At 38.6% G+C, this 17,165-nt stretch overlaps 1 protein-coding gene across 1 annotated transcript in view; it reads right to left on the bottom strand.

Moving 5' to 3' along the window:
- Window position 1: 1 nt before the first annotated feature.
- Window positions 2-17,165, bottom strand: part of BRE (brain and reproductive organ-expressed (TNFRSF1A modulator)) — a 173,100-nt gene continuing 155,936 nt past the window's right edge. Inside the window, exon 12 of the mRNA XM_009320906.1 lies at window positions 2-493. Within this exon, the coding sequence (XP_009319181.1) occupies window positions 430-493 (64 nt within the window). The 3' untranslated portion in view covers window positions 2-429. The remainder of the gene's footprint in view (window positions 494-17,165) is intronic.

Raw genomic sequence — 17,165 nt, 5'->3', positions numbered from 1 at the left:
TTATATTTTCTTAGGATAAGCTAGAAATGTTAACTAAATATACAAATTACATAGTATTTCCGTGGAAAAAAAAATATCCAATTTACACCATCTGAAGACAAGGAAACAAGGCAAAACATACAGGACGCTGTTGGCACAAGAAAATGTTATCACATCAAAACACGCCCTTTTAAATTTAATCCAGTGGATATATAAAGGAATGGTGGTGGCAGAGGCAAAGGGACAGGACGAATACCAAATATTCAGTTTTAAGCATGCTAGTGAGGTCTTTGTTTCAGAAATCTGACAAAAACTGAAGCTACCAAAACCATTTCAGAGGCAAGAAAGCACCCATCAAGACAGTCCAACCCGTTTCCAGGCATTCTTCTCACGGACTGACACACGCAGACTGCAGGATCTGTCCAGTATCATCTCTGTGCCCGAGGCTGCCTAAAGCTTTCCATTAGCAAACGCTGCCTCCTGGAACTGAGGGACAAACGTTTTGAAATATGCCCTAGTGAAAAAAAGAAAACGCATGGTTAGGAAGGAGAAAACTTGGAACACGGTGTGTGCATGTATGTAGCCAGGGTTTTAAGAGAGAAGCATGATGTTACCATGCTCCGTCCGTTATTAGATCTCAGCAACGGATAATGTTTTTCTTAAGTTTTTAGTAATGCAGCAGATCCATACGCTTCAGCTTTCTAGACCCAGCAGTACTTCTTTCTTCAGTGTCCTCACCACTAACCTCTCAACGTGGTCAACATCAGTAACTTGACACTGTCAGAAGAGCCTGATGAACTGTCCATATTTTATCCAATGCAAAGCTCCAGAGATAAACTGTATTACGCACTGGAAAATAAACCTTTGAATGGCTGTAGAAGTGAGAAACACTTAGATGAGCCACAAGCGTGGCTATGCCACTGCCTGCAGCGTTTTGTAACTGGGACTTTTTGACGCAGTTGATGTTCACCGTGTTTCTGGGATAATAAGGATTTTTTTCCCCCTCCACGCTGAAGAAAGCTTCACATATGCTACCAAAGGCCCAAAGACAGACAAGTCATTGGAGCAGGAAAATGGCGAAGAGAAGTCAGAATACGTGCAGGAGATAAGCTATTTATCTGTCTCCTTACAGAAACCTTGACGCAATACAGAGTCACTGTCGATGGCAGTAGTTTACCTAAGACACAGCGAATAAATACTAACACTTTGGATGAACTGTAATTCCTTTTATTAGACTCCAAAAGTCAGAACATTGGTCTATAAATTAAGATGTGCTTTGTATATTTTGGATCTTAGTCTATCTTCTTTACAAAGAATCAAGTGACTCATAAATCTGTAAAATGAGCTGATCCTAAGTATCCAAAACTAAGTTTGAACTGTACTTTTGAGTTTATTGCACTGAAATACTCAACCGTGTACTAAACATATTTTATGTGTCCCAACGATACCCTTTATTTGCAAGTTACATTAGAAGCTGCTTCATCATTCTGACTACTGCTTTCTGCACCAAAGTTTCACTTTCTCTACTTTTTTTTTTTTTTAAAAAACATTTTGTTTTCTGTTCATATCACTGGTCTTTATAAATTTCTATGCAAGGAGAACCTCCTCCTCTTCTCCCCACCAAAAAAAAAAAGAAGTCCGAAGTGAGAATAGCTGCAATTATGTTCATTACGTTACTGATCTCTCTGCTGGTATACCTCCTGAAGCAAACATATGCTGATCATCTTCACAATCATGATATGTGTTTCATAATTCGGGAAGAAGTTTTGGCAATCACTGAACACCAATCATACCTCCTCACATCTAAAAACGTTGCAAGATCACAAAAGAGAACGCTCCCCTCTCTTTGTGAAGTCGTGCCTGCCAAATTAATTAACAGATAGCTGCAGTCAGCTTTCGTACAAAAGCTGTAAACACACACGAGATGCCGTCCAAAGGTTAACAGAGCAATAGAAAGTAAAAGCATTTCTGGACTGAGGAGCTGAGCCCAGAAATGGAAAAGAAAAGCAGCAAAACCAGCACACACATTTTAGAGCATACACAGATTGTGCTGTGTATTTACAGAACACACTCTGATTTATTGAATCAAAGATCAGAAAGCAGCCCTCATAATTATGCCCACAAAAGTGATTGTTCATCCTGGCACAGACGCATACATAAAGCAGCTGAGAAGGTATGCCTGTCATCTGATCTTAACAAATCCTAACAGCCATTTCTGTATTTGTGTGTTTATAGCATACATTTGAAATTGCAGCCTGTGTATGTCCTGGTCAGCTCTACATCATTTTGCTAGCTCAAGGAATACCAGTTGCACATTGTCAATGTCAGGATCTATCATCCTTTTATTTCTCCTTGCATTATCTGTCCTAACATTTAATTACATTTCCTCTCCTTGCTTATTTTAAGTAGTTTCTTCCTTCCCCTTTGGTAGCTTCTCTGCAGACTCTTCTTCCATGCACATGCTCTTCTTACTGACTCGATAAATGTCACTTAAAACTTCCCTCTTCCTAAATTGTAAAAATTCTTAACCACTAAATGGGATATAAGCATAAGTATTTTCCTACATTTTATTTGTTTTCTGAAACACCTCCTTTACAGCATTTCTGTGCTTTGTATTAAACCCACACTTAACTACATTATGTTTCAATGACTTTTCTGTTAGGTAAATTCCAGAATGAATGCTTCTGATACCACATACACCCTCCCACACCATCTTTATCTACACCAGTATCCTTTCTTTTCACTGATTCCTGCAGTAGAGCTTGTATCCTTTGCTGCAAAACTAAATCTAACACCTCCCTACATTCTGATCAGATGTACTATTTCAAAGAGGATGTTATTTCACTGGTAGTTCATATCAACCTCTTGGAGATGTTCCATACACTACAAGAATTCCATTAGTACTTCATAATTTGTTAATGTCTTACTTTTTGCTTTCCATACTTTAAAGTGCATGCTGAAGTTTGCCCTTATCATTTGTGGTCTTGTCCAGACTGAAGCAAATGTAGTACCAAATGTTTACCCAGGATATGTTCCTCCATTTCTGCCCCTCTCCCACACACCCTAGGTATCTGAGATTAAAGAAATTTTGGAAAAAACATTTGGATAATTATGGTTCATCACACACACACACAAAATAACACACACACCCCCACACCCCCCAACCAAAACAAAAGAGACCCTGCAAAGAGATCCAAAAGCACAATATGCTTGATAGGACTGTTTCAGCTACAGCACATGCAATAGACTGAAGAGGAAAGATGGGGAAGTAGAAGAAGGGAGGTTAAACTGCTTTGATGTTAATGAATACTGCATATAGGGAGAGAATGGCAAGTATTTGTGTATAAAAGTAACGAGACTTTTTTTTTGGTATATATGAAGGAGTAGAACAGGCAGCAAAGACATTACTCATGATTAGAGCTTGTTGGAATCTCTTTTTTTTTAAAACCACATGACTTTTTCAATGGAAAATTACATTTTTACCCAGTTGCGTGCATTTCTGTGGAAATGCTATTGAGTTTTCATCAGGAAAAGAAGGAAAAGAATGAGGTACTTTGGTTTGGGTTGACCTGAGAAGAGATGTTCTGGTTTGTAGAACTGAGCCTAAACAATCAGTTTGATATTAACCTGCTTATTTGCAGTCCAACATCTCAGAGATGATGTATCTAGTCACACAGACAAGGCCCTGGTGCATCACAGGAGTCATAAGTGTAAACGTGACGGCAGAAGTAGTCTCTTCAAAGGACCCAGTCCATGAAGAATGATGGGATAAATCATTAGAATTTCTGCTTCCGGGAGGCATTGTGCTACTGCTAGCAGATGCATTACAGTGTCACATTAACGGCATTTTTTTTTTTACATGTTCCAAGCAAAATTTTTTTCAGAACTTTTTCTTTTCATCTGAAGTTTGGAACAAACCATATGTTAAAATATTTGAATTTCCTGTGAAATGGAAATTCTGACATTTTTTCTCCCCTGCAGAGATTACCAGTAAGGAGGAACAGAACAAGCACCAATTACTGGCCGAGTAAGTTTCCCCTATCAACCAACTGGTATTGAGGTCAAAGTGTACATGTTTCCACACAAATAGGACCATGACATAGACATATTATGTCACAACGGATTACACGAAATAACTTTAAAAGAAATACAACATTTTCTGAAGGACAATACTCTGCTACAGACTGGATGGTAAGGGCCTCAAGGTTTTAAATTGATAGAAACACTCATACTCCAGCATCCTGAACATATAGGCACAAAGAAACCGTGAATGTAAACAGGAACTTTGGGAAAAGATTCATTTCTCATACACTATTCACATATCCTATTCACACAAATTAACACCCTCAATTAGTTTGATCTGTGCTACACCACAGGAATTCACATAAAAATCTCTCTATGTTTTTGTTTCAGACACTTTGCCACATGATACTTTCAAGTATCTCAGAAGTGTTTTGAAATTATTATTTTTATATCCACTAGATACGCTTTTCAGCTCTAGAGAACTGTTGTTAAAAAAAAATTCTGTAATTTGGGTACCTGTTGAATTACACTGAAGATGCAGAAAGCTACCCTGATCTATGGTTTCTTTAGGCTGTGTCATATGGCAGAAATCAGTTTTTGGTCAATGCTTTTTCTCCTTTCTGGGAAACATGCAGTTCCTTCTTTCTCCTGCCTTACTCTACCATGTTCTTGGTGGGTCTGTGTCACACTGACCTTACACCAGAACCACCACATAAAATGCTCCTTCAAGTACAGAGAAACTGGTTTGTACAAAGTCCACAGATATTCTTTACATGACTGTTGAGTACAATGGCTCTGCATCCCTCTCATAATGGTTTAGATCTTAGCTTAAACAGCGTTTAGAGTTGCTTTCTTTTCAGCTTAGAGTGGGTGCCAATCTTCATACACACACAGGGACATGTCTAACTGTTTGTTGAGTGTCTTACCGTAAGAATCTATTGGTTTTTGTCTATTTGTTTTTGTTCCCTCAAATGGTCATTTTCCAAGTTCAAGGTAGCAAGTTATGGGGTTTCTATGGAAATTTTTCTTCAGCACTCCAGAAAACAACACATTTCGCTGTAGTTAACCACTATATACACTCAATACAGTACATTGAATTTCAGGTGCTACGCTCAAGGACATCTGCTGAGAGTAAAGCACTTATCTTTCCTTCACCTTATTATCCAGTGGAAAAAAAGTCTTGCTATTGCAAATGGTAAGTATCTGAAAGAAGGCAGAATTGGATCACTCGTTGTTTACATGTTTTCTAGTGATATAAAACACTGACTGAGGTACAAGGTCTCCAGAAGGCCATAGATGTCTAAATCCTAGGGTGTGGGTTTGCAGTGCTTAAAACATATTTGACTCAGAATTCACATGCTTTTGTGAAATTTCATTCTAATTGTAATGTTTTTTCCAGTATAACTTACTGCTGGGTTTTTAAAATGTAGTTGTAGAAAAGCTGCATTGACCATTTGATAATACCTTTTGCCTTCAGATTCCTATGCTGAAAATCTGCAAAGATTTTAAATTTTGTAGCTGCAATCTCCCATCAAACAACACTTCACATATATTTACAGTGAAAGCATTCTAAAACTGTAACGCACTTGTTTTCTGCTATTGCTTCTGCTTGACTGGTGCTATAGCCAACTATACAACGGTGTTCTAGTTACCGCTCATTGTGTAATAAAGTTAGAAGATTTGTCTAGGTGTTTCTACTTCTCTTAAAATCTGTGGGAAATTCCGAGCAGAACACAGAGATTCAAACTCCACGAGGAAAATAGCATACAAAATGCCATACCAATGAGATTTCTGCTTCTTGTGTCTGGGACAAGGACATTAATCATGGGGTGATGAATCATCTTCCTAAGTCATGCACGAAATAGATTCCCCTTAAACTCCTTGGTTCAAGAGTGCCAAGTTTTTCAGCATGCTGATCTCAAATTCAACCATGCTAGCCCTATCCGCACTCACATATTTTATGTGTTTCAGCTCAAGATGTGGGAGTTTCAAGTGCCTTTTCCATCAGGAGATGATTTGAGGAACAGGAAGGGGATGAAGTAATCCTGATGGTCCACATCAAGTACAGACTTAGCTGTATAGCAACATGTCTACTACCAGCCCAGTGTATTCTGCCCCTGCACATTCTTTACTGGCAAATGAAAGCCCTTGAGCTGAAATCTCGAGCTTTTCACAAAGACACACGGGCTGTCATTACTTTTTCTCACTGTATCAAGTGCATGTATTGTGTTCCTTCTCATCAGAAGACAGACTCAGGTTATTGTACTTGGATTACTTGGATTTTTCCTACTATTGGCTTTGAGAGCAAACTTTATTCTTAAATACTACCCACTATTTCAATATTCTAATTCATTCTTGTAAAATGTTTTAGTATCTACTCTGACTATGGTTTAATTCTGAAAATATTAGGCTCTAATTATAGAACAACCTTAGTGCATTCAAAATCATAGTAGCTAGTATATTTGATAAATACATCCCTTTTCTCCTAGCCTAGGCAAGACATACAGGAAAATGTGGGGGTTCTTTTCCTGAACCTTTTCAGGCTAATATATCTGACTGGGCTAGGCACTCCTGTAGTCGTGGGGAATCTCTGAATAGTTCTACATAACCCTTCCAAGTCTTCTGGAATAGGGTCTGTAGCAAGGACACCCTTCTCCTCAGCAGTCCTCTGTTGTCTGAATTGTCCAGTAAGTTTAACAGTGAGTTTATGTTTGGATATTCTGCAAACACTTATTTACCTCGGGACTAAGGTGAGGACTGAATTGTACCCCTTTCAGCTGTGTTAGATACAGCTGAGAATCCCAGGCATTTGCCCCAACTGCTGTCCATTTCTTTTCGAGGAGTTGCAGCTCTAGGACTTGCATCATTTTGCATCCTGTATTTCCTTCCTTCTGCACCCTGAAGGAACTGCTGCAAGACATGTACAAGTTTCTTCAAATCCACAGAATCCTGACAGAAAAAAATGCAGTCCAGAGATGACTGATCTTCATAAATTAGCTACAATAGCAGCATTCTCCCCTATTCCAATTAGATCAGGTGAAAACAGGAACTAAGAAGGGCAAAGGTCAGAGTAAAGGACAGCTGGAGGCTTCTTGGGGTCTTTGACCTATTCCTCCCAGACTAGTATTATTATGCTGACACTTTGCAATAAAATCTTGTTATATAAATTATTTCAACAGCATAGCCATATTACAATTATAAAAGAGCTTCTCCAGGCTTTATCAATGTCACCTGATTACTCACTTTTTGAAGTACAAAGTATTTTTGCATGGAGCATACATACATGTGTAGCGTGCCTTTATATTTTTATGTTCCTGTTGCAACTTGTTTTGAAAATGCTGAACACCTACAACAATCCCTTTTGGGTGCCAGACAAGAGGATTTGTCCTCCCGTGAGTACACAGGCACAGCCAGCTGGTTTGCTTCATAGAACCCCTAATAATTCATCTCCTGTGTAGAAGATATATACCGTAACTCTCCAAACGCTCTAGGATTTGCTGTTTGTTTATAACAGAACAAAATCAAAGACACCAACCTTTCTTTTTTTAATATAATTGTTTTCTTTTTAAATTCCATTTGTCAGGAGCGATCTAATTCAACACGATTAGTACTAATAAACAAAAGGAACTCAAATTAATAAATTGTTACATGAATTCCCATAGTGGGTATGTATTTAGGTCATATTCCATAGGAGCGCTCATTAGGTCCTTAACAGGTGGTTATACCCTCCTCCTGCATCTCTACGCCTTGCATTTAACAAGGGCTGAATGCAAAAGTGTGGAAACCTCCTGAGAGCCCATTCTTTTAATAGGCCTCATGCCAACGTTCGAGGCATAGTTTTTTCCTTGTAAACTCAGATGCCAGACATTTAAACTTCTTTGCTATTTTTACTATATATAATGCATTAAAAACATATTTCCATTGGGCGAACCATGTTGTCTATTTATTCACAGGCACTTCCACAGCATTCCTCACCAGGCTAAAGATACACGAGCATGCACAGCAGAGCAAAATAACCCAGTCTCCTGCTTTGGGATAACTATGGGGTAACAGGAGATTAATTCTACGCTAGACATTTTACGACACCTCTATTAGGAGAAAATGATTGTTAAAACAAATTATCGTTCTCTCCAGACCTAAGATACTACAACGACTGCAGTGACAAATAGTTCTCAGCACTCTAACTTTTGGTTGCATAGCTGGAATCAGGCTGTAGCGGGCAGGCCCACAACATGGCCGGGCGCCAAGTGGCAAAGGCTCAGGAGCTAACGAAAATCAGGACTATTATGGCATGCGCTAGGCATTCGGGAAGTAGCAGCATTTCTAAACCACCGTTCAAATCTGAACATCACTAAAACTTATCCAAGCACAGCGGCACAACGATGAAGGTACCTTCCAGGATTTCTTTATAATTTCAAATATACATAATGATACTTGGCACGTATTCATGTTTCTAAACTAAGCTTCTTGATGGTATGCTCTTTGGGATGTGGTTTATAATTTCCTTACTAGGCAGCTTTATCTATAGCAAATATTTTGCTTTTATGTGAAACACAATGTCTACACAGTTCTCCATTTTATACATCTCCAAAACCGGCGATGCCAAGCAAACATCTGAAGTGTTTATACAACAGCAAGACAATAGTTCTTAAATTACTGCTACTGTAACTGGCTAAACACACAAATGTACAAAGTAGTCAGTGCACAACGCCATCATGCTGCTGGCAATTTTTTTTTCTGGGTGCCAAACAAATTCATCACATAATCTCTCTTCCTCTTCTAATATTTCTCTCTCTACCTCCTTTTGCTGTGATTTACCTACAAGGAGCTTAGTAAACTTCCTATGCCCACTTCTACCTGCCAGTCTACCTAAGGCACTGACTGTGCAGCCAGGCTGATGGACAGGACCGTAGTCAAGCATCAAGAGAGCTGGGGGTCTGCAGTGGGCAGCCATCAAAATGCAAGGTTTTAAGAAATACTGTTGCCTTCATCTCAGTTCATAATATTACACGACAGAAAATCGTCTCCAAAACTACAAACAAAACAAAACGTGCTACCAAAACCGTAACAGGAAATAGAAGTAGTAGAACTAGTGAAACTAAGTACACATCCGAAGTTTAAACATTAAAATTCACTCATGTCCAAAAGCTGTTTTCTGTATTTTACTAACAATGTCTTTCTCCTCCAGAAGTTCTTGTTGGAGTTATTACCATTTCTGATTCAAGTCACAGAGCAAGGTACAAGAAATGGTTATATTTAGACATGTTTTTCAATGGTTTGCTGATTGCAGAAATAACAGGTGGCTTTACCCCGTATGAAGCAAACAGAAATAAAAATTAAATTTTCATTTGGTTAGAAATTTGTGTGTCTGTTCCAAAAAACTATGACATCAATTGATTTTGTAAATAAAGTCAAGAATTTACCATAGTGCTGCTGTAAAAATTAAGATGAGTTTGCTGCCCAACTTACCATAAAGCAAAATGAATCTTGACAATCTGTTCAAATCACGAAACAACCATAAATATAACAACCTGAGTAAAGGCAAAATATAAAGGAAAGGAGTTCTAGGGAACTGCTGCGGAGCCAGGACTGTGGATCATTATGTAGGCTGGCAATTAATGTTTATTTTAAAGCAGCAGCATAAGTAGGGTCATCACTTTGCAAAAGATAACAACTTTGGTTCCAAGAATATACATGCTCCCAAACGCATGGGCCTGTACTGACAATTACAGATAAAAGTTACAGTTACTGGACAACATCAGCGCATATAGACCAAGGCCAGTAACTATGCAAGCGACTTTTTTGAACCATCTGGAAATCAAGATTCTGGGATTTATTCTCTCACAGGTTTCTGATACAGATATTTTGGAATTTACGAAGGTGTACTGCACAGACACAGCGGCTCGAAGTGTCCCAAAGCATACATAGCAAAATGAACCTCTCGATTTGAAACAGTTTTATCAATGCCTTCTGCTTGCCAGTTCAAGAGATAAACACTGCACTTCCTTCACCTTCTCCACAATGCACATAAATAGACTTGCTTCAGTCAGATGAAAGCTTGCGGTCTTAGATCATAGCAAATTTTGCTTCTGCTTTCTTAACTTCCATTTTCCCCTCGGGGATTACTCAGTGCTGGGGTAGCGGGCGGCTGTGAAGGGGGCACTGGAATATCTCTGTCACAGCACGGTCACTCCACTTCCTTACCAGTGGATCATGAGAATGATATTCCAAGGCCATCATGGAAAAATTCAATCTTCATACAGTCCTTTTAAATACAGTGCTAATTTGCAGGAAATTTCCAGTCCTATGAGCTACAGTGTGACAAGCCTGCTCTATTTTTCCTATCTGCTGAAGTGCCATAGCCATATTTTTCCACTCCAGGTAAAGGTTAACTTCTTAAAGAGATACTGTTTATTCAAGACACTATTTCCTCCTATCTAGGGTAGTGCACACTGAACTCTATTGTTGGAGAGCAATTATTTAGCAAATTATTTAGTAGATTTGAAGAAGAGAGTCAACCCCAGACAAAGATGCAACTAGGAACCTCTTCTACATATAAAAGGCAGAGTGAAGAATGCGATGAAATAAAGAGGGGGTGAAAGTAGGGATGATATAAGAAGTAGAAGAAAGCAGAAAAGACTGGGCAAAAACACATTCAGGAGTGAGGCTTGTAAGGAAGGACGAGTGTAGAGATTCAAGAAGAGAGGAGATCACAGAAGTAATAATAGAATTTCAGTGATCTTAAAGAGATTAATGAATCCCTTAATTGTACTTCAGAGGCAGAAATGAAGGGTTACACCACAGATGCATCCATAACAAGTCTGACAACCAGCATCCCTGAAAACAAAGTTTGCTTGCAGGTGAAAGTACTGATTTCATCATGCCATCCACTTTGCTTTGCCAGATCGCTTATCAACTGGGGCCGAAGGCAACATACCAAAACATAAAAGAAACCTCCTTGGATATTCATTAGGACAAACCAGTCAGAAGGAAAGCGATGAGATGCCACACATCTGTGATTATATAAAACATATTAAAGAAGTTATTTCTCTTTGCTATTTAAAAGACATATGTTTGCTATTAGAAGTAAGAGGACATTCTTAAAACGTCAGAGACGTCTCCAAATGGGGGAAACAGATAGAAACAAACCTTAACACTTACAGGTAAAAGCAGAGTAAAGCAGATCAAAAATGAATTTGAAGAACAAATTAGCTGTGGCCCTCCAAATAAAAACTTGTCGAACAGTACAAAAGCTGGTCAAAAAGTAAAAAGAACGCTCAGAAGAAATAAAGTCACAAAGAATAAATGAAATGGTTTTTGCATCCAAGTTCACCGTGGAGGTGCTTAAAGAGGCTGCCATACCAGAACCCTGCTTTACAAGGGATGTACCGAAAGATCTGACTCACACAGAAATGTCAGCCAAAAAGGTACCAAACAAATCAACAAAACACACACAAGCAAATCAGCAGGCCCAGATGATATTCACACCCGAGTTCTAGAGAAACTCCAATGTGAGAAAGTTAAACTCTTAAATAGCTTGTAACCTCCTGCTTAAAACAGCTTGGTACCCGAGAAGTGTGATGTCAATTAAAAAAATGTCTGGGAGGATAGATGGAACTGCGGACCACTAAATCTCATGTCTGTACCTTACAAATTGGTAGAGACTGTTATAAGAAACCATAAATTTATAAAAAGCCTAGAATTAGTGGACTTGAGTAAATACAATATATTGGGTAGGAGTCAAACTTAAGCTTCACAAATCTCTTATTTTCTTAAGGTACCAAAACACGTGGACAAGAAAGATTCAAGTGACACACACTGCCCGACCTTCCTACAGGCATTTGGGAAGGTTTTTCAAAGGCTTTTAAAAAACTGAATTACCACAGCAGGAGAAAAGATCCATGAGTGGATAAATAGCAGGTCAAGATAAGAAAAAAAAGATAGGGATGAATGATGAGTACTATTAGGGTGAAGTCACCTGAGAACTGCACAGAAATGGGTGTTTTGACCTGTGTTGTTCAACATATTCCTACATGATCTGTGACAGTGAGCAAAAGAAGATGGCAAAATTTGCTAATGCTAACAATTTAGTCAGGGACGGAAAAATGAGGCACAATTATGAGGAACTGCAGATGGTTCTTACAGCACTGGGAGATAAAATACCAGGTGAAGAGTCAATATTGACAAACATGAACGGGAGATATGTGAGGAAAAAGATTTAATTTTACATACACAAAAAACACAGGCTCTGAAAAACAGACAGTAAGGAGATCTTGGTGCTAAAATGTCAGTGTAACCTTCAGTCGTATGCAGAAAACCAAATCAGATGTTTTTAGAATCGGAGGAAAGAGTAAACCAGACAATATCGCTATGTCACCATATAAATGCATAGCGAATGTATCATGAGCAACACGCAGCTCCCTGTCTTAGAAAGAATATGACAGAAATAGTAAAGGGATAAAGAAGCGGGACAAGGGCGATCAGAAACATAGAAAGGTTCTGTCGAAGGAAGGAGTGAGCAGAGCAGGAGAAAAGGTGACAGAAGAGATGTGAAGAGGTTCATAAAATCATAAAGGTTATGGAGGGGATCAGTGGATTAATTATTTGCTGCCTCTTTTCATATAAGAGCTAGCAGGAGGTAGAAATGCAAAAAGCCAACAAAGCTTGTTCTTCACACCACATGTTATCTGTGCAATCCCTTGCCACAATTTTGTGATGTATGATGTGGGTTCAAAAAGCAGCCAAACAGAAGGAAAGCTAGGTAGGGTTATTGGAACAGAAACGCAGCAATTTTGGATATAGAAATCCTTGAAGATGGTAGAACATGCCAGGAAAATATGACTACATGCTCTGCCATGCTCTTCCACAGGCATCGGCTACTGCCTATGGATAGAGACATGATACTGGGCTAAATGAATGTTGAGTTTGATCTAGTATGACCATTCTTTGTGTTTAACAGAGCAATATTACAAATACTACCCAAAAGACAAGATCATGGAGCTCACCTACTATTTTTAGTTAGCTGTTTATTTTGTAATTGATCAAGCAACAGTATTTATCCGGGCTATTAAACCTCAGCTCCTTCCAAAATCACACATTTCTCTCCACCCTTTTCTCTCAAGCAAGGGAGGACATTTTTTTGCATCAGTTCCTAACTATAATTCCATGCTCTAATACAGATCTAGCAGCTTTGATAAATGCATAATGGAGTTCTCTAATGAAGCCAAATTATCATAGTATTTCTAGAACAACACCTAACCCCGGTTATCTAAGAACCACCTACATTAAATTCTAGCCTTTAATTCCTACAAAGCAGTTGTCTTCCAGCAACGTGCTATTATATTCCACTTCTACCAAGCCAACTCCTCCAATCTCTTCTGTGCATTTCTCCTGTCAATGTATGAGAGAATCCTTTTTTGCAGAAAGAATATTTACTATATATCGAAACGCACATATGTACAGTTCACACATATACATAATGTCTATATAAAAACACAGAAAAACTAGTTGCCTAACAGATTTTATTTCTATGCACTTCCTATAGCACCTATACTCCTCATCTTTAAATAGTTGTTTTTCTTTTCCCGCAGTCAAAGCTTTAATGAGAAGTGACCAGAAACAAATACCCAGGCCCTTCTGTCTTGGCTGAAATCCACATAATGCATGACAGCACTGAAGATCCCTGGCAGGCACCTGTCATAAACTAACATACCATAACTTAAGAGTCAGACTTAATTATCCAAGGAGACATTTAAAGAAAAGTACATGAAAAATATGACTCAAGAAGTGCGACTATCATGTGTATGCACTGTACTCTGTAGTGTATCTGGAGGAACAATGTAAAAAAAAAAAACCAACCCCAATATCCTGGGAAAATTCTAATTAAAAGCTGTATCTATTCTGCCTATTATATCTTATAATCAAAATAATTTTGTTCTTAAGGTTTGCTGGTAAATCAACTGCAGAACATGTTACAAGGACAAATGCAATCATTAAGTATTTTAACAAAACATATTTTTTTCTATTTGCCTTTCTACTTTTCACATGTAATTCTGATCAGCTGACACTCCCACAGAAAACCAGAGTTTTGATTTAATGGTCTATAAAATCAAATTAACTTCTTTGTAAGCTTCACACGGCTGGGTCACCACATCTCTTCTCGCTATGGCTGTCACAGGGTGTTGGCCCTTTTGTGTTCTGAAAAAGAGCCCACCAGCAGCAAAAAAATGTCAGCCTTACTCGATTTCAGGCAGGGAAATCACTTTTGTTCAGTTTCTGATGCGGGACTATCGAAAACCGAAGAGTTAAACAAGCGACCCAGCTCAGCACCTCACCCCTTAGTTTGTACCTACCCCGCTGCTCTTCTTTGAAAAGAATCCTCTGAGCCTTGCAAACGTTCAGAGACAAAGACACAAACACATAGGGAAGGATGATGTCCTTACATTTTGTATTTCTGATCCCTACTCTCATTTTTTTAAATTTCTTTTTAATTTTAAGGTAACATGCAAGAGAGCCAGAGCCAGCCAGCCAAGAAAAAAGCTTTCTGAGGAGAGTACATGTGAATGCAAACAAGTTAGTTTTTGGAAATCTACTCTTTAAAGATGCCTAACGTGCACGAAAATGACATAATACATGAAAATACAATTTGCTACTTTTACAAGTAAGCAGGAAAAATACTGAAATACAAACCAAATAATAACAAATGATTTATTACCTTAATTACACCTATCAAGGAGAGAAGATTATAAAAAAAGTGCAGTGTTTATATGTAAACTTTATAGTGAGATTCAAGGTAGCATAGGCAGAAAACAAAAGTTTCAAGGAAATGGAGAAACCTGTTACTTTAAAAGAATGCAAAATGTCGTAATAGACGTTCTACCTAAAATGTGAAACAATTCTGACTTGACAATAAAAAAAATGGATGAGTTGAAAAACTGGTTAATGTCAATATAAAAAAAAAATCATTAGGGCACTCAAAGTATACTGAATACAACAGCAAGCCTTTGACATATTACAACTGAGTTTGTCTAAACAGCAACACAAAAATTGTCCCCTTTTTTCAAATATCTTTTTATTACACCAGAAGATATATTTCCTCTCCTTACCAGGGAACATTAAAGCTTAAAGCAACCATTTCAGCCAAATAGCAACTAGCATCTTCACATGATACACATCTTCTATTTTTAAGATATTCAAGGAAAGGGTATTGATGAGGCTGAAAATGCTACGGCCCAGTGCTCCGGCCTGACACTTTCTAATCATAGCATGCTTGCACTGAGCACGAACTGTAGCTGCAGCCGCGGCGGTGATACATACATAGCTTGCACAAGATGCGTCTGCATATAATCTTAAGCTGCACTTGACCTTATGACAGAGCAACAGCCAATATACAGTTGAGAGCACTTGAGCCCTTTAAAGCTTTCACCTTACAGAGCCCTGAGGGATATGTAAAATTAACACCGCATTCAGCAAACACCGGGGAATGGCCAGGGACAACAATGTTATTCAGAAACCAGTTTTATAGCCACCTTGAAAAAAGACTATGAGGCCTTGGAACAACTTTTTGTTGTGATACCAGTTTTCCATCCTCCTGCTATTTTTAATGATGAGTAGGTGGATCTATGTAGGATAAAAGAGTAAACTGAGTCCTGACTTGCTCTCCCTGAAGTATAATCTAAGTCTACAGACCAGCACTGGGCCGGACAGAAATTGGGCCAGAGTGCATCTAAGAACTGAACTTAATTTGTATAAACAAACAAGCTTTATTTACAGTATTCCTTCATAAAATCCCGGGCTTAGAGTCTGCATGTTCTTTAAAGACTCCATTTATGTACACTTGAATGCCTATTTAAGCAAAAAACAAGAGAGCTTTCCCATGGAAACCACACAGAGATGTTTTACTTCACACGTACACCACAAACAAGGCTGCTAACTTTCCATAATTTACTGTATTTTCTTAGGCTTGCTATTGTATTTTAGGACCAAATCTTTTGGAGAAGCTGCTTACGCAGGAGGCCACAGACATATAAATAAATGACCTAAGAGAGGCAAAGCCTGAGATGTGAACTGAGAGGAAATGGCATCTCAGCAGCTTGTAAGAAAATGTTAATATTTTTGGTTTCCCTGTTTCTAGCTGGAGGAACAGGTTAAAATTTTGCGTTTAGTTGAGAAACAAGCAATCTGGAGGCATTTGGAATCACATTATTTAATCAGGATTTAATTCCTCCCTTAGAATTAAATCAAGCCAGGGGGCAATCCCTGGGCTAAGATAATAGCAAACTTCAGTTACCAGATGCTATCTTTCATCGAGGAATCTAAGCCAGTGGGCCTCAAAGGAGCCAGGTGATTTTAAAAACTGCTTAAGAGGACAAGGAGAAAGAGAAACTGGATTTTGTGGACTTCTTCAGACAGGCATACATTGGTCCAATTACTTCAGCAAGAACACAAGCAGTTTTTCTCCGTGAATGAAAAAGATCCTGCTAAACCGATACTCTGATTTGAGAATTTGCCTTTTAGATTTAGGTGATACTTGTCTAAGTGTGAATGCATACAATCTACTTCTATATGTATGTATTTTAGGGCAGTAATTTTGCTCCTACTTATAATTACTACTGATTGTCTCAAGGCTACAGCAAGGGGTTAAGTCCTAACCTTCAAAAGAGATGCCTACCTCTGCTGGGGGCCACAAAGATAAGCAAGGATACCAAGACTTTCAAGTTTAGCCCCTGAGTTGAAGGAATTGGATGGGCTCACCTGTTTGGAAAAAAAAACAAAAAACAAAACAACCCTGGGAAAAGGCTGGGCACAGAATCAAAGTCCCTTTGGCATGAACTTATGACAGCTCTGCCCATGAATAAGCCAGCTGTGTTGCGTTGCTGAAAACAGAGGCAGGGCTTGCCAAAATCGAGGATGAGGAAATCTCTGAATGATGGTGTTTCAAACTTGGTGGTGCTTCGACATCTTACAAAGCAATGCGGTACACATGCTTCATTCAATACATGACTGGACAGCTAATGAACCCAGTTGGTGCAAGAGCAAGCAAAAGCCATCCTTGATGGTGCATTAAGCTACAGGGAGGAAGATGGTGTAAACTGACCCCTCAAGTGTCTGAGAATAAGGGCGGAGAATTTGGTCAGATACCAGAACGGTCAAGTGGGAGATCC

The sequence above is a fragment of the Pygoscelis adeliae genome, unplaced genomic scaffold, assembly GCF_000699105.1.
Source record: "Pygoscelis adeliae isolate BGI_AS28 unplaced genomic scaffold, ASM69910v1 Scaffold233, whole genome shotgun sequence".
Classification (NCBI taxonomy): domain Eukaryota; kingdom Metazoa; phylum Chordata; class Aves; order Sphenisciformes; family Spheniscidae; genus Pygoscelis; species Pygoscelis adeliae.
The sequence above is the reverse complement of the archived record's forward strand: the minus strand, read 5'-3'. Positions and strand labels throughout refer to the sequence as shown.